Genomic DNA, 24,634 nt, shown 5'->3' with positions numbered 1-24,634 from the left:
CATTTTCCGTGATATGTATCAAGCCAGATCAGCGCTGGGCAATCATTATTTAGGGCACCGTTAAAAGACGGGAGAAATTGCCTGCAAGTTACTGCCCACCATGGAGGTTCGAGGAAGAAAAAACTAAGGTTCAGCGGAGAGGAGATAGATATATTGGTTCACGTTCGCTCAATCACTGAACCTGATTCAATGGGTTATATTGTTGTTTTGCCCGCCATTACCTACAGCGAGATGTTTAAAAGAACACAATTATAAATAATATGCTATTGGTGGCATTAATGCATAAACTGTCTATTATAACAATATACTGTAGATGTGTACATGGCGAGATTAATACGTTCTACAAGGGACATGGGTTCACTACAATATATCCCCACTGAAACAAATACATTTACCAAGTAGCCATGCCTCTCCAAAATCACCGTTGCTCAATCATGGATAGATGGCACTATTCCGGAAGATAAAACTGTCATGGACAGACCACTACCACGTAAGTAATGGTCATGTTGGCATCACATATGACCTGGACATTCATTGAATATGTGTGCTTTCTGTTTCGGTAAACGTGTTCGTGGATTGAAGGTGGGACTGTTTGCATGTGGGTGCAATCAATGGTTCCAATTACGTTCGGAAAGTTTGCGATTTCAAAAAAATCTTGTTTGATGTCTCTAATTTCAGCTATGGCAGTGGGGAAATGTATTGACCAGTGCGCGGTAGCAATGCGTCAAGTACCTGGGTGAATATTTGGCTGAGTGAAGGCTGAGATATATACCAACTGCTGATGCTATAACTGTTTGAAATGATCCGATGCCAATATTTGTAATGTTGTCCTGAGTTTAACAACTGATGGAATGGAATGTGATCTCCGGTTGGAGAGTTCGATGTCTCTGATCTGGTTCAGTAATTGAAGTATTGCGTGGCTGGTTAACCTGTACCGTCTAATGATTTGTGGTTCGCTTAACTGAAAATGTGTTATACGAGTTGAAAAAATTATTTCTGTGCGCTGTCTCTGTCTTCTTTTTTCGCCTTGCTCTTATCACTGCTGCCATATCAACGTTTTCATACTCAATTAAAATGCGCTTCCTGAAGACGTGCTTTTATGAGGCGGAGAATTAGCGCGCAAATCGGAGACGTGCGCTTGCCAGGCAGTTTATTAAATACCACGCAATACATCATTAGGCGCACTCCTCCCATTAAAGTGCGCTTCACGCCTACGTTACCACCCACGTCTCCGTGCCATCCCACCTGTTGGCAGGTACACACCCTCAAAGCGTTAATATGCGCTGCGCCCCCTTAGTAAATACCGTTTCATGTTTACGACCGCTATTTTACGCCAGAAATGGGCGCAATCCTGTTAGTAAATCAGGCCCTTAGTCTATCCAGAACCTCAGATAATGCCAACACACACAAAGCACACAGCACACACAACCACACAAGACACACCTCTAATTGGAGCCATGAACACAGCATTCTCTGCTTGTTACATGAATGCTGACCAGATGTTTTCCACCCACACTCTCTCCTCCTCTCTCAGTCACCTTTCACGCTCTTTCCCCCCCTTCCGCTCCTGCCCTGGGTGTCTTTGCTGGGAGACTTAAGATCAGAGCGCATAGCTGATGGGTTCCATCTGAGCAGAAAAAGCAAAGGACATCATGGGAGCCTTAAACACCACTACACTACACAATACTACTGGTCTATTCAGACCTCTTAACACCTTATTCCACTGCCATGTAGGGTTGGGTACCGAGAACCGGTACCAATACGGCACCGGTTCCATACAACCGATACCTACCCGGACCGAAATGCAACGCAGATTTCGGTGCTTCCTTTCGGTGCCTGAGCAGATTTTTATTTATTTTATTTTTTTTAATTTTATAATTTAACAAAACTAGCGATAGCTAACGAGAAGTAACGTTAGTGGCGTAGATCTTTCTGAGTACGATCTGTATACTTTTTTGTGTTGCTAACAGATTTCGTGGGGCACATATAAAACTGCTCCATCTCCCAATGTAGACTCTCGCCTTAGTCGCTCACGCTCATTGGTGATAATGTAGCATTCCATATGGGACTAATGGTAACGGGATTTGTGTTGAGGAGTTGCCATGGTAATCGGTTGACTTGTGTGTGGTTTCGGTTTCAAGATAAGTGTGGTTGTTCTAAGCACCCTTTATTAAACGGAGAGCTACCGTCTCATCCAAAGATATTCCTTCTCAATGTGAGTTCTTAAGAGAGCACTAAATTGGACGCTACAATAACATTGCAACAGTTTAATGACAGCGAAGAGCAGGCAGCCTTGCACAGAGCAAGCACAAACAGAGCTAGCCATCAATATAACAGAGAAAATGTCGAAAGGTAAACAATCAAAAGTGTGGCTGTATTTCGCACAAAAAGATTCAAACAACGCGACGTGCAGCATATGCAACAACAAAATTGCGTGTAAATGGGGGAGAGAACTCAAGAGGCCCTGAAGCTAAACTCTTAAAGGGGCAGTACACATTCACGAAACCAGTGGGTTTAAATAAATGCAAACTAAATAATAAGTGTTTTGTATTTATTTTTATTTATAGTATACCTTAAACAGTTAATATATTGTTAAATTTGAAGAAAACTATTTGCCTTGGCAATAAATAAGCCTTTAATGTCTTTAATTAAAAAAAAAAAAAGTATCGGTTCTGGCACCGTTTAGGCACCGGTATCGTTTTAAAAGTATCGGTTATGTACCGGTATCGGATAAAACCCAAACGATACCCATCCCTACTGCCATGTCCTTCAGGTCATCTAACTTGGGGCTCCTGGCCGTCCCCCGACCTAAGCTTAAATCCAGGGGTGACCGCGCCTTTGCGGTTGCAGACCCTAGACTGTGTAAAAGCATCCCCCTCTCTTCTAGATCTGCCCCCTTTATTGACTCTTTCAAGTCCAGGCTCAAAACACACTTTTATTCTTTAGTGTTCAATTCTCTTGATCTGAATTGATTTGCACACTTGCACTGTGTAAATACATGCTTATGTGAATTTTTTGTTTCTGTTTTTATTTGATTCTATATTTTATTGTGATTGCCTTCTTTGATTATACAGCATTTTGGTCAACATGAGTTGTTTTTAAATGTGCCTTATAAATACATTTGACTTGACTTGACATTCAGACCACAATACTACTTGTGGTCAACACAATACTACTGGTCCATTTAGACTGAAGTCGACCTGCACATAAACATAGAAATAATGAAATAAGAATCAAAGTTGACTAAATACTACCGAAATCTATTAACCCACACTGCCTCAAGTGGCATGCATGTCTGAACAGATTGGGTCTTGATTTGGATTCAAGACGGATTCCAGCCAAGGATTCCTTGCATATACCAAAGATTGCTCCGACACACACACAGATTAAACAAAAACCATGTTGACCAACATGACCTCGTTGCCTGGCGCGCCCTCTTCGCTGCCTCTGTCTGTGCCTAATGTGGTGGAGACATTGATTTGGCCCCGCATGGCCCTCCGTCTCCATCTCCTCCGCTAGCAGCAACAGGAGCGGCACAAACTGTGGCATGGCGCACGGTGCCAGGGCTGGAATGTGGGTCAGTGCCACTGGCAGAGCTTTATTGGTTTCAGCGGTGGAGGCAGAGGAGACAGGAGAGGAGTGCGGACGCGGAGAGAAAAAGAAAACGAGGCTGGGATGAATGAGGACCCAAAACCAGAGAAGCCTTTTTATGGATGTGGTTTTTGAGACTCAGAAAACACACACACACACACACACACACTTGCATATACCAAAGATTGCTCACACACACACACACACACACACACACACACACACACACACACACACATCCCCTGGCAGCTCAGTGCCTAGAGGGGGTGTGACCCTGCCCTGGTTTCAACCTTGCGGTTCGCTGACCCCCTCACATACTGTTCACGCGTGAACACACACTCTATGCTTAATGCTCCCAGGCTAAATGATCCAATGCATTCATCTATATATCCTCTCTATGTGTGTCTGCTAACATGTCCACGTGTGTGTGTGTGTGTGTGTGTGTGTGTGTGTGTGTGTTTGTTTGTTTGTTTGTTTTTCCATCTCTCTGCTGAGCTGTCTACATTAACTAAGGAGCACATGCCATGTACAGAGGTAGGCAGAGGAAAAGTTCTAAAGCAGCAAATTATGTTGGTGTAAATGGTGAAAATGTAAACATCTATCTATCTGTCTGTCTATGGATAACAATGTTAACATATATATCTGTCCATGGGGGGAAATGTAAACACCTACATATGTCTGTCTGTGGATGTGTCAGTGCTTGTATTGTATGCATCTATTCATCTATATCCGCCTATCTGTCTATTTTTATTTGACTTTTTCCTACCAGCATACACAGCCACAAACACAACTGTTAGTTTACAAACACACACACGCACACACACACACAGGCGTTAAGGTTAAGCTGCAGCTAAGCCTTGTAGCCAGTTGCCAGTTCTTTGTCCCACAAATAGCCATGTGGCCTCCCAGTGTACTGACCACCAGCAGGCCTCACCCGCAGCGCCTCAGCAGCAGGATGATCTGTGTGTACCACAGCATTTGTGTGGGGACCCAGCTCTCAGGCACAGAAACACACACACAGATTTATGTGGGGACCCAACTGTCAGAAACACACACAGATTTTATACTATTTGGTGTTTACAAGAGTTTTCAGTGGAAATGTACTTTTGGGCAGCCTGTTGGTATAAGACAACTGCTGGGTAGCAGAGTTACTCAAGGACATCTTGTTTTCCAAGACTCGAATAGAAGGGTTCTCACCCAGGGTTTACATCCACATGGAGGGAAAAGGGAGGAGTATTTGCGTCTTGCTGACCACCTTATCGCTCACCTGCAGAATGTTCCAGTACATAATCAAATATTTTTTTTTAAAAAGCAACAAAGCTGGTAAGCTAAGAAGAACTTAAAAAAAGAAACTCTGCAGTTTGGTCTGTACAATTACTTCTCAATACATTTCCATTACACAGACAATTCACTGCCTCAGCCTCCCAGCCTCACAGCCTCCCAGCCTGCTACCGTGACGAGCCAAGACAAGACAGAGAGAGACAACATGCCATGTTTCATGTGTCCCAAAGAGGAACATCAGGGTGGGCACTAACTGTGTAAACAGATAACACAGAGACACATAGAATCCAATGAAGACGATGGAAAGGGGAAGTCCTTAGTGATTGACAGCGACATGTCTGAGGGAATTACAGGACGTACCAAATAAAACCAATGGCAACCAAAGTCATAGCTGCCATGACTGAAAGGACACACCTGCTGGTGTCTATTACACACACACAAGCACACACACATTTTTGTGTTTTTTTAATCACATCAATCACATGCATTTTTAACTGCATGCTCGAAAGGGTGTATATGTGTGTGGAGGTGGGGGAGAGGTTGTTGCAGCACTAAAGCAGTGATTACATTACTAGCCTTTCTTTTCCTGTTCCACATACATCTACTCCCAGACTTTGCGTTACTACCACAGGGAGATTAAGACATGGAAAAGTGTGTGTGTGTGTGTGTGTGTGTGTGTGTGTGTGTGTGTGTGTGTGTGTGTGTGTGTGTGTGAGTAGGTTGGGGCCAAGGGATGTTAATAACTCACTGGATGGAGTGCAATCACTTTTCCTTTCCCCCTGTCAACCCCAACCTAGGCAATAAAACAAACTAACACAAAACACACACGCACATGCACATGCACACGCACACGCACACGCACACGCACACGCACACGCACACCCACATGCACAGCTTCTGCATAAAAAACTTCTCCTAACCATGGTATAATTAAGAGCATAAATGCATCGTGCAGTGGGAGATTAACTTCATGGTTCTTGTTTGGGGCGACAGGTAGAGGAGTCATTTAGTAATCGGAAGATTGCCAGTTCGATCCCGACGACTCCTCACCAAGTGCCGAAGTTTCGTTGAGCAAGACACCAAACCCCAAACCGCTCCCAATGCACAGGTTAGCACCTTAGATAGTAATCCTCTGCCATCGATGTGTAAATGGGTAGAGGCTTTAGACCACTTTGAGTGTTCTATGGGTAGTAAAGCCCTATCTTTCCATTACAATTAATCTTTTTGTCACGTCTTTAGAACAATAAAGTGCCTTTGCTTTGACAAGCATATGCTGCACATACATGATATGCACAAGACAAGAGGTTCTCATTAGTTCATTTACGGAAATAAATAACTGAAAATGTGAAACTATGCAGGACCTGGCAGAGCACGTCATGTTTTCTTTCACTCTCACACACAGAGACTAACAGACACACACTCGACTCAATGGAAATTAAATATTTATAATGCAGCAATTCATTATTAACGGAATAAACACATAAAAGGGGTACTGTGGTGTATCTGTTAGGTGCCTGTATGCCATGTTGGTTAGGTAAGCTTGTTGTGAGTGTCTGTGTGCGTGTTTATGTATGTGCGTATGATCAATGCTTTTCCCAATGAGAGAGAAAATCCATCATAAATCATTACTTCAATATTACCACAAGGCTCTCACCCCCAGAAGCGGCAAACTTAGAACTCAAATAACCAGAATGGCCGAGGGTCTCTGTAACACCAGTCTGCAACTTCCACCCATGACTCCTAACTCACCATACTGACTAGCTGGTGAATAACGGCAAGAATGACTGACTGCAACTACATCCAAAATACAAAGGCAGAGCTGGACCAGTTGAAATTGGTGAGCATAGATTTGGGGATTATTACATGTCTAAGAAGTAAAACACGCTATGAGACCCAGATACTCCATGGGGGCTTTCCTCATATAATCTCATTACATATCTCATTACATATAAGCATACTGTGACTAGGTCAGAGAAAGTGTATGCCTGTGTGTGTGTGTGTGTGTGTGTGTGTGTGTGTGTGTGTGTGTGTGTGTGTGTGTGTTCTTCAGCATCACAAATTTGGCAAAATCATCTCTGTTTCACTGACTCTGAATAACAGCCGAGCGAGAAAGTAAGTGTAAAAGACATGAAGAAACAGTCCCAACATTGTAAACCTGACAAAAATCGCAAAACCCTTCCCGCTCTTTTAAAGATTTGTTCCAGTACCTGTCAGCACTGGGGTCTGGTTACCCCCGGTTACCAGCACCCCACTCTGCATATAGACCTCCACTGGAGAACGCAGCAGGGGGCTGTGTGTGTGTGTGTGTGTGTGTGTGTGTGTGTGTGTGTGTGTTCATATGAGAGCATGTGTGTGTATGTGTGCATATGAGAGTATGTGTGTGTGTATGTGTGTGTGTGTGTGTGTGTGTGTGTGTGTTTTCTGTGTATGTGTGTCTGTGTGTGTGTTTTCTGTGTGTGTGTGTATATATGTGTGTGTGTGTGTGTGTGTGTGTGTGTGTGTGTGTGTGTGTGTGTGTGTGTGTGTCTCTTACTTCCCATTCTGAGGGGCTCCTTATTTAATGGGGTTTATCCAATGTCAATCACCCGCTGCTGGTGAGTGAGGGGCCCTTCCTGAAAAGCACCCTAGTCCTCGTACAGACACACACACACACACACACACACACACACACACACACACACACACACACACACACACACACACACATTTAGCCTCTGTCAGCCAGCCTGCCCTGGTGTCCAACACACCCACTAAACTGGAAGACAACCTAACTCAGATTTGTTCTGAAGTTACGGTGAGACTTTTAAAAGTCTTTAAAAGAGTTTATTTTTGAAAGAGTATTTTCTGATTGCCTTGATGGCATGATGAGAATCAAAAGATTGAGGGGAATCAGTGAAAATGAAAGAGAGAATGGCTCCCACTCTTCCCTGATGTAGTAAGCACTTTTCTTAATTGTTTGGGAACTTAATGCACCCTTGGGGGACAAAACCATGGGACATTAAACACACACACACACACACACACACACACACACACACAAGTTAAAGTTACACTCTACTGATCAATATGTGCATACACGCACATGTTATTGCGGTGTTGCTGGCAGGAAGCATTCTAAACAACAACAGAGACGGGGCTGTTCCTAAGCTGTTTCTAAGCTGTTCCTGCGTCATGAGGAAGAGCTCACACTAATATCGCCATGGGTTACAGCAGCACCTCAATGTGACGAAGCACTACTTTCAGGCCTGAGCCCTAGCTGGAAATCCTACATGGGGCCAAATCAAGCTAAAGCAACTGCACTCCACGTACTGTATGTCCTAGAGCAAGCATGTTCATGACAGTTTAAGCATGCAGTGAATACAGAATAATCCCTTATGTTTTTTTTTACAATCATTTTAACATTAAAGCAACTTTTGCAGGCATTCAGTTACTTACTTTAGTTACTAAAACCAGACATAATCTAGATCACTGTGAATGGAAATTATTATTCAGATTCTTTATGAAAAATTATTCAATTTTTGGGTTTATTTTCTTTGTCTGCAGCCTATCAACTATACAAACGTGGTTATACATCATATGCATTAAAATTTGCACAAATTTGGGAAAATATAGATCTGTCCCTGAAGAGATTTTCCCAGTATAACTGCTGTTCATCAATGAGAAAAAGGGACCCCAAAACTGCAACTACTGCTACTTAGCAGACACTTTTACCCAAAGTGACTTACAATGGCTTCCTGAATTGGACAGGAATTTAAAGCTGGGCCAGATGCTTATTAGGTAGGAAGACTAACCTCTGTACCTATGGGGCCATTTCATAATGGCTGCTTGACTTGAAATATTTGTGGGGTGTTGGGGATTGTAGGGGTGGATAAGATATGCTAAAGATCTGTTCTAAAGATCGTTCTAAAAGTCTTTCAAAATGTTGGTGTTTTTTAGCTCATTGTATTTTGAGTGCCACGGAAATCTTGCTGAGTGACAGTACACTGTGTGAAGAGTTTTGAAAAAGTGCATATAGCATTGAGACAAGATGTGTCATTATGAAACACTCTCTAGTCAGTGAAACAGAATATCTGGAGCAGGGTGGTAAGGTTCAGGCCCTGGGCCCTGGGACAATTGTGTTATTTTATAAATAAAATTGAACTGAATTGGACACTGGATAAATACAAGCATCAAAAACAGAAGAATAGCATGTTATCTGACCCTGAGCAGAGAGTCTAAATTACTGGGCCATCTCTGTCTGGGACAGAAAGCAGAATCAGATCCTGAATAAGCACAGGCCAACTGACCACAAGCTCACAATAGAAACACGTAGGCACAGGCCAAAGAGAGAAGACTATTTGTGGCAACTAACAAGCATGGGGGGTAGAGAGAGGAACACGTCCTTGAAGAAAACTTGAAAGAAGAGACAAATTCTTCCTAAGATTCACTAAATCCATTCCCAAAGCTCGGGGAGAAGCAACGATCAACCTTGTCAGCCCTGTGCCTTCAAACAGACCCCCCCCCCCCCCCACCTGAACAACTCAGAAATGGAGACGACACTGCACACACACAGATCATCATTTCATTATTCCGTTCCATTATTCACATGTATTAGGCTATGAGTTAAGAGAGCAAGAGAAAGGGAAGGAGAGAGAGAATTGGTGCAGAATTTAAAAAAAATAGGGCAGCCGATCTATACTGCAGTCATACTGCACTAAACCTTTCCACTACATAGACTGAACACAACAAATATTAAATTAAATCTCACACACACGCACACACGCACTCACGCACACACACACACACACACACACACACACACGGGATGAGCAATCCAGTAACCTCCCCTTTCCCAAACAGCCGATGAGACACTGGCGCACACATTCCTAACTAGCACTCTCTCAGGGACACTGAGCAACTTTGTCCCTCTTTCACCTGGCACCTCTCCTTGGTGCCGTCACCCTGGGCCCAGGCACCCAGAGCGGCACGCAGGAGCTGCCGCTGTGCCCTCATTTCCCCAACCCTCGGCTCTTAAGCGCCACAAGCTTTTCATCCCTGTGTCTCCGTCTCTTTATCCTCTCAGCCTGAGCATGTCTGACACTGACACTGTATCCCTCCATCAAACACACACACACACACACACACACACACAGACACACAGACACACGTCCACACACACGTCCACCCTCACACACACGCACACACACACACACACACACACACACACACACACACACACACACACACACACACACACACACACACACACACACACACACACACACACACACACACACACACACAGGTAATCTCCTTAATGAGCAGGACAAGTGGAGGGCAGAATAACTACCGAGCTGCTCCTGCTTTCCCCCTGATGAATGAGAGGAAGAAAGGGAGGCAGGAGCACAAAAGAAAAGCAGAGGAATGGAGGGATCGGGAGCCCTGTTTCTAACAGCAGAACCATAATGACTGTGACCATAGACCATAATGACGTGTGACTGGGTCAGGAATTTGTTTTCAAAGAGAGAGAGAGAGAGAGAAATCACAGCCTTATTCACCGAGTTGTCCAGGGCAACTATGTTAATCTGCTGCTTAATTAATTGCACCACTAGAAAGGCTGGAGAGAGAGAGAGTGTGCAAGAGAGTGTGTTTGTGTGTGTGAGTATACAAGTACACATACATGACAAGAGTGTGTATGCATGTGTTCATTATTTTTCATTGGCAGCGATCCAGAGCGGAGCACTATAAAGGTGCATCTGGTAATTGAAGGTAACATGAAGTAATATTCATCTGTGGCTACGTGTTGATCATGGACCTGAAAGAGTACTGAGATGTGAGGCAGCTAACTGATGCTAATGCCTGCTAAATTATGTCCCAAAAAATTTACATCTCAGTCAACATCTCAACAAAATCAATCAAATACTGCTGTATTTTTTATAATGGTCACACCTCATATTGGTCCAGCATCTAAATACTTAATCACTTACATGGTGTACTAGATATATAAATATCTACAAGATCTACAGCATGTTGCCAACTGTGTGCTACTGTTTTAGCAATAAAAAAATAATCATTCCCAGAACTGATTGTATCTCAGAGTACCACTAAGCCACAACAGCAGAGGTAGGTAAATGCACCATGGGGCGTAGCTCCCCCTCATTCTGCAATTACATCATGCCCCCACAATATGTGACATGCTGTTATCAGATGAGCTCGAACCTGGAAAGGGGATTTTGAGACGGATAAGAGATAGAGGCGAAGGGAGCGCTCCATTAATCTGAAAGACAAGCCTCAGGAGCAGCTGCAGCCACCTCACTAAGAATAGCATGACACACATGCACAGATGGGAAGAATCCTCCCCAACGCTGGAGCTCCACAGCCATGCCGAGAATCTGGAGCACAGGAGGAGATACTAAAGCAAGGACACAAGTTTTGAGCTAGATTTGCTGGACTGTTCGTAAGAAACACCACTGTGTGCTACTTTCACGTGTAAATGTAGACAGAGAGGGAGAGAGAGAGAGGGGGCATGCTGTATGTGAGTGTGTGCATGTATTTTGTGTGTTTCTTTGTCTGTGTGTGTGTGTGTGTGTGTGTGTGTGTGAAGAGGATATTTAAGCTGGTGGCTCAGACCTTTCTGATTAGTGTGAGTGTGTGGAAATATTTTCCTGCACTAATTATTCTCTCCACCTAATTCTCAAGGAACAGGATCAGTTGTCATTATCAGTTGTCATTAGAAATCTTGTTGTGATCTGTTGCACACCAGCTATTAATAGAGAAGCTGTATTAGCACATGAAAAGTCCTGTTTGTGACTCCTGAGAAGTTCCTGTGCCACTCAGACACACCCACAAAAAAAACACCATGTGTGTCTGCAAACCCCACCACACAGACCAACAAACACGCACATTCCATACGTGCAACCATGACACACACACTTGCAACCATGACACACACACATGCGCAACCATGTGCTTATACCCTCACACTCCGGTCATGTCACTCTAACCTGTCAAACAGATAGGAGCCTGAGAAACATATGGTCCTATATCACCCAGCTGGTCTTTGGCATGTAGACATACATACACACACACACACAGCTACACACACACACACACACACACACACACAGAGACAGAATAAGAGAGAGAAAGAGAGAGAAAGAGAGAGAGACTACATTTACTTCTTTGAGCAATGCAATTTCATAGTTCATAGTTCATAGTTCATAGTTCATAGTTCCTGCTTACAGTACCTGCACATGTCTCCAGGCATGGGTCATATATCATTGCATAACTCATTTCACAGGATCTTAATGCATGGACCTGGCGCCAGCCTTCCCAATATAGGGGCATGGGCACTAAGAGGAACTCTCAGGAATCTAGAGACTGACCTAAGCTAAGGCTCTTTACATAACCCTAAGCATGATCCTGCATTTCCAAAACAGCAACATGCCTCACTGGCTTAAAACACACACACAAACATATACTACACCCTTAGCAATAAAGCACTTGACTGAAACTTTATGAAGAGTGACCCTAAAGCTCTCATGGAGGCAAGTCCAATATTCAGGCTTTTGCACAGTAAGCTACTTCAATAGCCAACAGCCATTTGATTAAACCAACCCTGAGACGTATTACATATCACAAACAAAACCACACTTGATTGTATCCACGTCTGAAGCAGAAAAGCGGTTCTCTCCGGCCTTGATGTCCTAATCAAATCCAGTCTGGTCTCTATTATTTGCCTGACGAAACCCGTCTGCATGCAATAAACACTTATCCGATTAAGATCAGCACAAACACAGACCCAGAAGCACAGGTAAAACCTTAGCCTATGATACTGATGTCTAAAAAAGGACTGCTAGCCTGTTGACTTTATTGACCCGGGTAGCACCCTAATCAGTAAAAGCCAATTAATTGAAGTTAAATTTAAGTTCAGGCAGTCTTCTTCCATTGTGTGCTAATATAACCCAGGACGTTTAAAAGAGAAGTCTGTCTATCTATGTCAGGTTGCATTAGGGGATATGTGTTAAGTGGCACTTTCCATCGCAGAGTTAACACTCCTACCAGGACAGCTGGACAGCACTTGTGTCCTCATAAATAAATAAACATGCCTCTTTCCACACCGGAGACTAAAATCACAAAAAAAAAATCTGAAACTTACTTAGGAAAACTAATATCAGCCAAAGAAGACCGAACTCTCATGATCTTAGTGACTACTCTCCCCATAGACAACATATACAGATCACAAAAGGGCTGGAACGGAGCAAGTTGTAATTTGCTCTACTCTATCAATTCTGAGCCATGGCTCTCAAACTCAAGCACAGCCACAAGTGAACGCTCCTTTGATTCGGACAGGGCCTACATCACAACATGGATACGGGAGAAACATTCAGAGAAAGACAGCCACATCCCAGTGCCTGCAATTAATCCTCTAATGCGTGTGTATGTGTGCGCATGTTTGAGTGTGAGTGAGAAAAGAGAGTGTGTGTAACTCCCACCCACACAGTAATGACAGCTGGCTCTGTGTAGTCATATGACCAGTCTGTGAGTCTGTGACCCTCACCATCTGTAATGTCCGGCTCCATCATCAACTGGCACAACAGCACTCACACACACACACACTCACTCTCTCTGAGCTTGGAGTCCCATCTTCTGTCCAGCAGGAAGTTTAATAGCTCTGTCTCAAGTCCCATATAGCCCACTTACATGCATGGTATCCATGGTAACCCTTTGTTCCACCAGAGATGCAGAGGTGGTGCATTCTAAAGATTTATCACCCCTGCTGCAATCTAGCCCCACTTAAACATGGCTGCCTCATCCACTGAGAGGATACACAGTCTTAGGCTACTAGGAAGAAAAACAGACTGATTTCATTTAATTGGAAAAGCAGTGAGGTGGGGGTTGGAGGGTGGCAGCCATGACAGTCAACCCAGGCTGAGTGTGAGGTGGGTGGGCTGAGGCCCACAGGCAGAGGGCCCTTACTCCAGCCGGATTAGGGATATCATATCTACAGGATTAGGCAGCGGCACTCCAGGCCTTCACACAGGCCCTGGTGAAGAGCTTCGGACGGCCCCTCAAAGATAAACCCAGTGAGACTGAGATGCTGCTGTGGTGTTATGAACTGAAGGGTGTCTGTTTGAAATCCATGGATAAAAATGTGTTTGTGTGTCAGTCAGTGTGTGTGGCTTGAATGTAACACCTGGTGTTTGGGTGACAGAGTTGAAATTCTTCCTCTCACAGCGTCTCATCATAGATCAACAGGTTACAACTTTGACTATACTGTCCTGCACTTTTCTGGTCTTCCTGATGTTCCAGTTCGAGGACACTTCCATCCCATAATCCTCAGAGGAGCCTGGTTTTAAGACAACCCTGAGAAGAGTCCCATTCCTTAGTAAGTTCTTCTGTCTTATTTTTCTACATTTCCATGTGTCCTAGAAGATCATCAACGATTGCCCGAGGTTAAGGAACTGTTGAAACACTTACGGTCCTCCAATTAGGAGGAAATTCCTATCTAGACCACTGGTGCAACACAGGCTCCGGTGAGGCTCTGTAACATGAGAGGCCTCAGCAAGCGCGGCTGCTGGAGTTCCTGTAACCTGACAGGCGGCCAGTGTTTGTATCTGCACCAGTGGCGTTGACTGGCGACCAGTGACACCCGATCTGGGTGAGACGTTTTCAGAACCTCCCAGCAATGTCATGCATCCGGACCCACAGTGCACAACAGCTCACTGCCCCACCGTCAGACTCCTGCCCCCGGCTCCCTCAGCCTGCCCCCAGCTCCCTCATGCCCTCTTATGTGACCTACTGCTGGAATCTAATTTAAAGGGGGCTACAAGGAACCCCTGAGTCATCTTAAACAGGTGGGAAGAGAAAGAATAAGAAATAAAGCCTTAAAAAGAAAAAAATAGGCAGAGAGGGAGGGGGGGGGGAGTATGGCATTCTAAGCTGGTCACCAAGGTAAAGTCACAGTGTGCTCTGGTAATTCAGTCTTTACACAGAATGCCAAGAGAACACTACAATATAACCTAGCACTCAACAGTATGGCATGCAGTCTTCCTATCTTCTGTTTTCCAAACATCCTTTTTTCAATGTATTTGTATTCACATAGTAAACACATGTCTGCCTGTCTGTCTGTCTGTCTGCCTGTCTGTCTGCCTGTCTGTCTGTCTGTCTGCCTGTCTGTCTGCCTGTCTGTCTGTCTGTCTGTCTGTCTGTCTGTCTGTCTGCCTGCCTGTCTGCCTGTCTGTCTGCCTGCCTGTCTGTCTGCCTGTCTGTCTGTCTGTCTGTCTGTCTGTCTGTCTGTCTGTCTGTCTGTCTGTCTGTCTGTCTGTCTGTCTGTCTGTCTGTCTGTCTGTCTGTCTGTCTGTCTGTCTGTCTGTCTGTGTTTTTACACATACTGCCTAACAGCCTAAACTCCAGACAAACATGTATTTAAACCACATAGACACACACCACTTGAGTTAGTTCCATTTCTCCTTAGAGCACTCCATCACTTTGCCTTCTCTCCCTGTGCTCAGGAAGCAAAGCTGGGGCAGATTGGTGCATAAAGCTATGCTATAATGCCTGTGTGCCTGAGAAAAATCTTTAGTTCCCATGGCATAGTCATTTTCAGCCTTCAGTCACTGGTCCAAGAAGATTTTCCATATTTAACCTACAATGCTTGCGGTAGGAAACAGTGGTGAAATGAACTGAACACGGGTCTGTTGATGAGAGGCAGGAGGTAACCAGAGCAGTTTCCAATAGAAACTTTTCTTAGTGGTGTGTTTCTACTGCTCAGATGCTTTCAAAGCTATTTCCAGGACAGCAGGGAGCAGGGCTATATTAGCTGGAGAGCTATAAATACTGCTGGCAGACACAGGTGCCTGCTTTTTTCAATGTGAACAAGTTAGTCATTTTCTTCTTGGAGACAGCGGAATTGAAACAGTTTGGAGAGGACTATTCTGACTTGTTTGTGTTACATAGTTTACCCAACATTAAACAAACGCACAACTCCGGCGTGATCACGACTCTTGAGAATGAATGACAAGTGGGTGCAACATAGCTCATAGTGAGGTGGCAGGCTTATAAACTAAATATGTGCCAGCCATCATCTTCCAACACCTGACTATGAATAATGACAGAACTGACGCACTGGAAATCAAAGGAGCCATCCGTTCTCAAAGCCCTGGTCGGAATCTGAATTAGACTCAGCCTCCAGTGGTTTACTGTACCATGGCCCATTTCACTAAGTGGAGCAGTGACGTGACCACCCCATGCCACCAATCATCTGCCAAGCACAGGCATAGCAATCTTTGAAAAAAATAGGTCATAATATCATTATCAGGATTTCAATATTGAACAGCGTGGGATCTCAGGGGATCCCAAATCCGAGGAGATTAAATTGTATGTCGTTTTTCAGAGGAGATAAAGGGTGGCGAGGGGTGGGCTCGCATGCTTGGCAGATATCCATCCCTCCAAGGCGTCAGAACAAACAAAGGTTCGCTTCACTGTCTTCCAGCACCATGGCAACCAAAATCACCTCTAAAAGGGGGAGTTTCTGGGAAATAAGTGTGTGGCGTAAACTGACCTATAAACGCGCCAAACATAATTTTCAGACGCTTCATCTCATGAAAACACTTAGATCTTTGTGTAATTGTTTGTTTTTCTTTTCTCGTGGATGTTTTGGTTTAGCCTCTTCAGAAAAAACATTTAGTAAATTGCTGATTGTGCCGGCATAAGGATCGATGCGGAAAACAAACCATCTAGTCAAAACCAGGTGTGTCATGTGATTGAAAAATTCTTGAAGAACAACAGAAAAGCCGCGCAAGCTAGTCCCACTACTGCCCAATCGTTCCCCACACAGCGAATTCCACTGCACATGACAGTCGCATTGTGTTTCCCCTGTTCCCTAATGTAACACAATATATGCGCCCAGTGACAATGATGCGTCACTTGCGTAGTAAACCTGCAATATTCATGGTAAATTCCACTGGCAAATAAACTCACACAAACCCTGGCTATTTCTTGAGATGCATCCTCACTACTATAGCAATGAGGGCTGTAGTGCTGTAGTGCAAGATCCGCGGTTTTGAGATCTTAGTGCGTTTCCTTCATGGTCAACTCACCTCTATCCATTTCTGGGCTTCTTGAAATGCAGGCTCGGGGGTCAGTTCGGGATGTTGGTTGTGCTCTTGATTCTTCGGGCCGGTATCTGCCCCTGGACTCGCCATTGTCAACACACAGCAGAGGTATCGTTTGCAGCTAGATCAGATGGGTAATATCCCGTCTCAGCTTCACGGACTGTTGAAGTATCCTGAATTAGTGTAGCCAAATAAAAGTTCCGACAGCTTCGTTACTGTTGGCACAGTTAAATTCTGTTGTATCGTCCCCGTTGCGTAAAGAACACGTTTAGGGTCTCAAGGACTATCCCAGTCCGCTGACCGCAAGAGTCGCAATACCAACACGCGTGGCCTTACCGCTTCACTGATGGATGGCTGTAAAGGCAGTAAAGATAGCTTCTCATATCGCGCACTGAGGCGACTGCAATAGCAGTCTCACCGATGGCTAAAAATAAAGTTTTTAAACCCAGAGGTTGTCCGACTGCAGCAGCCAATACGAAACGGGCAGCCGCCTACTCCGACAAGCTGTGAGGCTATCGCATGCCTGCTACCGAGCAAACGCAAGCGGGACACACTCTAGCATGCGCAAGTGAAAGCGGGAGGGTGCCGAAGAATTTCATGGGGAGAATAGAGGGGGTTCGTTACCGTCTCAGTTATCTTACCCCCTGCGTTTTTAAGGATTTCAAGCGTTGACAATGAAATAACATGGAGAAGTCTAAACGGTTTCTGACAAACTGAACTGATAAAGGAAGTGTGTTCTGATAAATAAATCAGCACGAGAAGTCTACAGACACAAATGATAAGACTGCCATCTGCTGGCTACAGCGAGATAAGTAAGAAATCACGTACCGCTTCACTTCTGAATAAAGTGAAAGGCGAATTATAATAAAAAAGATTAAATATGTTGAAATAATGGGATACTTTTACATGCACGAGCTTAAATGTGCCTTTACCCCCCCCCCCCCCCCCCACCCAACACTGTATGGCAGAGTACACGATCACGCATACAGTCACATGGTATGTGCTAAGAGCTTTAATAGCAGTGAGAAAGAGTTTTCACCAAGCTCAGCCCTGCCAGTTACATACTGACAGTCTCAACCACCCCAAAGCATATCAATAATTCACATCTTCCAGGCAGACATTTCAGTGCAAGGCAACATAAACAGTCTAGAAGCCTAACTGTTTCACTATAAAGAAAAGTGCAAACTAACTGAAATAACACAGTCTTCTTTGATCTAAGGCCATCACTGATAAATTGGCAGTTCAATGCTATAACAACCACAGTCAATTTGTTAAATTCACACCCCTGTAACAACTGCCCTTACAAGCGCTTGTGCCTTGCAATACTTCAGTCTCTCCCCTTACTAAGACAGCTTGAAGAGTGATATAAAAACAAGAGGCCAAGGCCTTCAGAGTTGGACCACAGTGATTAAGACAAACACCAGAACAGCATATTGACATTAACGGAGAGATCTCAGAGAAGCTTGGATATAAGTGCTGGGCAGCACAGTGCAGCGTGTGCTTTAGGAGTGTTTTTTTTGGTGAGGTTTTTTCTCTCTTCTCTCTTCTCTCTCAACGACTTCACTCAGGCCTTACACAGGGCCACGGCAGAGAAGCGCACCTCGTCCTTTTCTCTCTCCACAAACTGGCGGCACACTTTTGCTGCATCCTGTAGGGGGTAAAGGAATAAATGTTGAAATATTAATTTCTGGATGCATGCACACCTGCTCCTAAGTATGTGACTCACTGACTGAATTGTTTACATACCATGATGAAGGAGCCATCTTTGGTCGCACCGTGGGTCACTGGTCCCTCCATTCTACCATCTTAAGAATGGTGAAAATATAAATATAATAAACCCAAAACCTCATTCCTAAAAAAACTGAAAAGACTAACAAGTGTTACATTGTGTCATGGATGCCATAAAACAAATCAAAGTATTCCATTTGAGAAGACATCGGCTATCAGGCATTTGCAGAAGAACTGATCTCTGCTATATTCTATTTGCTAATATAGTCAGCAACAATACAGGAGCATTTTATTCTTTCATAAATTCTTTCAACATACACATCCATGGGAGTGCAGATGAGAACAGAAGTGAGACTCCTGATGGTTATATTCTCAGTCTTTGTTGGTGTCAAATGCAGTGACATTGAAGAGAAACTCACCCAGCTCATAGAGTTGGCCATTCACATTCACAAAAGTGATGAAATGGAAATTCACATTGCCTTCCTCCACCTGTTGCAGAAATACAAACGCAGATAGGTACAGGATGTTGAACAGTTGAAACACATGTTAGCAATTTTATTGTATTTAAATGTGTTGCATGACAGTTTGGGCAATGTTTGACTCTTCTTTAGAAAGTAGGAACTGTTTACTATACACTTCTAAGACACTTCTAAGACAGATGATGACAGTGCATGCCACTTGACGATGTGAATAAATGATTTCAATAATAATAGATAATTTTGCAATCTCCTAAAAAAAAGAATAGGACACAGAATCTGAACAGGACACAGAATCTGAACACTGTACAATACCCTGCACTGTCCCTCTGCTGCCACCTCATCATGGGTTGCCTGGATATCCTGGGACGAGAGAGAGAAAGAGAGAGAGAGAGAAGAAAGTGTTGAATTTTTCATATGATGTTGTCATACTAAATATTTTACCCATTCAATTCAATTTTCAACACTAAAGAGCACTGCAGTGTTTTAGTTTACGGTGTTTTAGTGCCACCTATGGGAAAGACTAGGCACATAATCTGCAACTGCTCCCATGGCTGCATTCTCTTGAAAGTAAATGAGCAACCCCTGAAACAAGGTTAACAGCAGACCAAGGGGAGGGAGGGGAGAAATGTGTGATACAAAACAGAGTGCGCCATGTCTAACCTTGTTCTTCTCAAGCTCTTTGGCTCGATCTGCAGCAGACATACTGGATGTGGTTTCCAGAAACCTCTTTAAGGCAGAGCCACTGTCTATCAGACAAAAAAAAGCAAAGGAGGTGGAATTGTCATTTTTGGAATTGGAATTTCTGACATACTTTTTTTTCCTTTGATCGAAACTATCCAAACACATACTCAATTAAAAATCATTCTCGTTAAAATATCACTGGTATAAAATATATTGGTAGCTCTTCATAGATTACGTACAGCTAAATACCATCTGGATATTGTACCCTAATTTCCATTTCCATTTCCATAATACATCTATTTGCTCACCAAAGTCCATTTGATCCTGGTTGTTGGCAACAGCATGCAGTAAACCCACTGTGCCACAAGAGTTCACCACAGTTTGCTTCAGGAAGTACACATCATTACAGGCCCGGGCTACCGCCTGCTTCCCTCGAAAAGCTTCATGCTGACAGACAGAGAAATATATGGAGGCACAAATATGAATATTTCTTCAAAAATGGTCAAGGATTATAGGTTTTGTGCTATTTATTGATGGTGTCAAAGATTGCTACAGAAGCCAGACAGCACGCAGCATCAGGGACTGGTTCGGGTTGGCTTGTGGCTTTCCTATGCTGGCTTTGTTGACATGGGCTTTGCTGACATAGATAATAAATGTGGCCATCTTTAAAGACCAAATGTTTTGGAGGACAGTTTGTAAATGGTATTCCAAACCGTTAAAACAAATAAATAAAAAAATGAAACCCTTCTGCCTAAACTCTGTGGGCCCAGTTTGCCAACCATTCCACGGGGGCAGCGCCCTTTTACCTGTTGAGTTAACGGGAAGAGCAGCATCACAGCGCAAGCCGGCGAAGGCACCGAGGACAAAAGCTCGTCCTCTAGACCGAGTACGTCCACGAATCGCCATTTCGACCCCACGCCCAGTTTACTCAGCACCTGCGGGATGGACAGCGACCATGTGGCCGACACAATGTGACAAATGACGGCAGGACGTATTACAGTGGCCTACACTACACTGGTCTCTGAAACCCTCACAATGCTACCTGAATAAGCATCAAACGTTGGGCACTTCAAAATATTTAGTCGATTCAATAATCTGTTTATGTTTCAAACATAGTATCTTTTCACTGATATAATGACATATAAACCGACGTTTCTAGCACTTTGTCGGCACAATTTCCACAATAATTCACACAAATAGGTATTCATACTGAGACCAATCAACATTAATAGGCTACTCGATTGGATTAAACACGATAATGAGATGGGCTTCTGATTAGCCTGATTATTTTCTTAATAAAATAAGCAGGTGGTCGAGCTGACCGCACCCTACATTACAAAACAGTGGTGTAGTTAGGCTGGGTTAATCTCGCCACGTCAAAGTCAAATGCATCACAGTGCAGCAGAATGACAAAGCAAAAGCTACCCCTGTAGCCTACCCAAAGGCTAAAACAATCCCTGTGAGTGAGGCAGCATACATACTGTATTCAGCATCTGTGAAACAAAAGGCAAAAGGCAGAGAATGTATGAGTCTCACAACACATGAGTATTTTTCATAAACAAGTCGATGTGTATGATTAAAGCAATAATACCCAACCTCGGGGTTGATCTCCATTGGTTTCCACTCCATGTTATCAGGCCGTCTGTGCAAACTATCTCTTCAAGCTCAGTTACTTTCGATTGTTAATAAACACGCCGATTGCAGCCGCTAGACATACTCATTCTGCCGCCTCATGCAGCTAATATACAAGCGGTCTTATCCCATTTCTAACGGCGAAGGGGTGTGCTTGTGTTGAGAAAATATTTTTCTCAGTCTGACCACTTAACGCAACAACACATCCTTAGGTTAGATGCAGTTTATAATCACTTCACATTATGATTAGTGACATCGTTACATATGTTCGTTCTGCAAAACGTAATTATTGTTTGACTGCCCTTTTAAATAATCGCACAGTCCATCGTCGTATGACTTTCATAGAAGATACTAGCAATGTACTGGCAAATGCGACCCCTAGGAACAAATATTGCACTGCAGTGAGGTGGCAATTCCTAATATACACAACTAAATGTCTAACTAAACTTGTCTTAATAAGCATTTCACTGCTTCACAGTTCCGTTTTCATGATAGAAAACTGTGATTTTTTTTCAGTACAAAGTTCACATTTGGAATTTCTCCCTATTCAGCATACCTTTCACTCTCGGTGCCTTTGTGCTGTGTAGACAACACACAAAGCTTTAAATCACAGCTCACAGTTAAAAATAGATTAATGAGACAAACGTGTATACGCTGATATAACTAATCAGTGGTGGGAAGTACAGTGGTGGGAACATTTCATCAATAGTGTACTTCAGTAGTTCCCGTTTTATGCTACTTTCACACCACTACGTATCAGAGGCAATATTGTACTTTCTACTCCACTACATTTATTCGCAGGCTTAAGTTACTACTTAGTTTTAAGATGAAAATGTTCCACATTGAATAATATAGCAAGCTTTTACAATACAACACATTGTTAAAGATTTAACCAGTGATTTCCAACCTTTTTAACTTCTGGCGTCTTACGATAAGCAGTGTAGTCAGGGTCACATTTCAGATGTCTATGAGTTTAACAGCTCCACCAAATAGTTATTTTCCCCTCTAAACCTCCCACATGGTTTCATGTCAAATATCTCACAAAAAAATCAGAGATTAGAGGGAAAAGTCCAAAAACTGAAAATAGTTGTGTCTGTCAAAATGTTAATTTCTTCTTTTCTCTCCCATTAATCATCTCTCAACCCCTTATATTTATCTGGTGTCCGTGTATACAAAACTGTGTATAAAGTATTTCAAACTAGCTCCACCTCCAGCATCTACAACAGTAACATATGATACTGACACTGATGTTTCAGTATTAATAATCTAAGAGACCAAACCAGTACTTTTTCTTAAATACATTTGTACATAAACTAAACTTTGGTGCTAAGACTTATGCACTTTTACTTTTAATAAAGTCATATTGCATAGCTGTATTGGTATTTGTACCTAAGAAAAGGATCTGAATACTTCTTTCACCACTGGAACTGATTAAGGACAAGCATGCCTCGAGGTGAAATGAAAGGGGAGGGCTAAATGAGATTGGTGAAGAGAGGGAGGGAGGGAGTGTACAAGTCCATGTAGAGATTTTTAAAAAAATCTCTTTCAAATACCTGAAACACTCTTGATCTTCATATACATCAGGTGCATGCTGCCAACCTTACATGTGGACTTATGCTGGACAGTAACATCAGAGTAATAGGAAAAAAGAGCAAACAGGACAGGAGGAGAAGTCTGTGCAAGACAAGGGATCACAACAGTTGGAACAAAAGCAGAAGACAAGGGATCACAACAGTGGGAACAAAAGCAGAAGACAAGGGATCACAACAGTGGGATCAAAAGCAAGGACATCACACAGTCCAACAGTCCAACATTCTCTGACATTGCTCTGTCACTGGGTGATCCATGGGAACACCACACAGGTTTGTGGAGGTCTCCGGCGCCTTACCAGTCCCAGTGAGCTTGGAGGCCAACTTGTACATTTACACAGGACTGCTGCTCACTCTTTTCCTGTTCATCCTCCTCATCCTGATGCTGCTGCTCTGTTGGATCAGAGACCTGGTGTTCCAAGGAGAGACTGGTCACAGGAGGTGAGGGGAGGAGAGGAATGAGGAACGTAGACTCTTAGGGAGGCTTGGCCATTGGTGATGCATTCCCCACCCATAAGCCGAATATTCTGGGTGTGAGGTTTAGAGGCTTTGCCACAGCAGGATAGGCAACTTTTCAAGACAAAATGACACTGTGGAGTATGTTAAATGACATTCAGGAGAACAATCATGTAGATTTAAAAGTGCATCTGAACTTGATTTAGACAAAAAAAACTTCTAGGCAGCTGTGTTTGTTGAATTTGTATATCGTGCACTTATTTTATTGATTAAATCTGTCATTTGTGGGCGTACATGTCACAGATGAGTTTTGCTAAGAACATAGGAGCATTTAGAGCTTTAACATTGACATGAATTTGCTTATTTGTATTTTTATTTCATTCATTATTTCATCTTTAACCTCCAAAATGGTTCTTTTCCACCCTTGGTATACAACCTCATGTAAACTACTCTGTAAATGTTTATCTTGATGTATGTTGACAGAGACCACTTTATTAAACCTGTATTTTACCCGTGTGGTTCAGTTAAGGTGCATCGATTAAGTCACACAAGACAACCGTGACCGTCTCTCTCGCCAAATATGCAGACTCTCAGGTGCAGTCGCGTGCAGCACCGCAGGTACAGTAAACATAGAAGGGGGCTTTCCCAAACGAGTGACTTAACCCTACTCACTTCCACTTTCGTTGCCCACAGGCTACTTTATGAAATGGTTCGAGTGGCGGTTTTTTATCCAGGCGTAAATGAAATTCTGCAGCCTTTATACTATTTTTAAGGAGGAGGAGGTCGATGAGGTCCCTGTCCAAATGTCCCCCGTGCAGGTCCCTGTCCAAATGTGTAAATGAAAAGGGGCTGCCTTGGGACAAACTTGTGGGATTGACCACAGGTGGAGCGCCTGCGATATGCAGAAAAGAGAGGCATAAGAAATGAATGCCATTGATGTTTATTTTATTTTTTAAATTAGATCTCTGTGTTTATAGGCAATAACTCATAGGCCTTAGCTTTGTCCCAGATACATTAGGCCTATGTTAAACATAAGTACATGTCTACATATGAAAAAATATAATATATCTTAATTTTTTTCAGTAAATGTTGAATATGTCCA

The 24,634-nt window shown here is 43.3% G+C and overlaps 2 protein-coding genes across 6 annotated transcripts in view; both read right to left on the bottom strand.

Moving 5' to 3' along the window:
* limch1a (LIM and calponin homology domains 1a) overlaps window positions 1-17,343 on the bottom strand; it is a 57,516-nt gene extending 40,173 nt beyond the window's left edge. For all 5 annotated transcript variants that reach the window (XM_080837438.1, XM_080837440.1, XM_080837441.1 and 2 more), the window contains exon 1: window positions 16,953-17,343. In XM_080837438.1, the coding sequence (XP_080693564.1) occupies window positions 16,953-17,057 (105 nt within the window). In that variant the 5' untranslated portion in view covers window positions 17,058-17,343. The remainder of the gene's footprint in view (window positions 1-16,952) is intronic.
* A 700-nt stretch (window positions 17,344-18,043) lies between these two features.
* uchl1 (ubiquitin carboxyl-terminal esterase L1 (ubiquitin thiolesterase)) lies at window positions 18,044-21,536 on the bottom strand. The gene is made up of 9 exons (XM_080836415.1): window positions 21,452-21,536; window positions 21,337-21,348; window positions 20,662-20,790; window positions 20,164-20,302; window positions 19,835-19,920; window positions 19,487-19,534; window positions 19,115-19,184; window positions 18,714-18,772; window positions 18,044-18,615 (listed from the first exon to the last, which is right to left on the bottom strand). The coding sequence occupies exons 1-9, from the start codon at window positions 21,482-21,484 to the stop codon at window positions 18,532-18,534; spliced, it is 660 nt and encodes a 219-aa protein (XP_080692541.1). The 5' UTR covers window positions 21,485-21,536; the 3' UTR covers window positions 18,044-18,531.
* Window positions 21,537-24,634: the final 3,098 nt, after the last annotated feature.

Source organism: Sprattus sprattus (assembly GCF_963457725.1).
Source record: "Sprattus sprattus genome assembly, chromosome: 4".
In the NCBI taxonomy this organism is placed as follows: Eukaryota; Metazoa; Chordata; class Actinopteri; order Clupeiformes; family Clupeidae; genus Sprattus; species Sprattus sprattus.
This window is presented reverse-complemented; position numbering and strand designations above follow the sequence as displayed.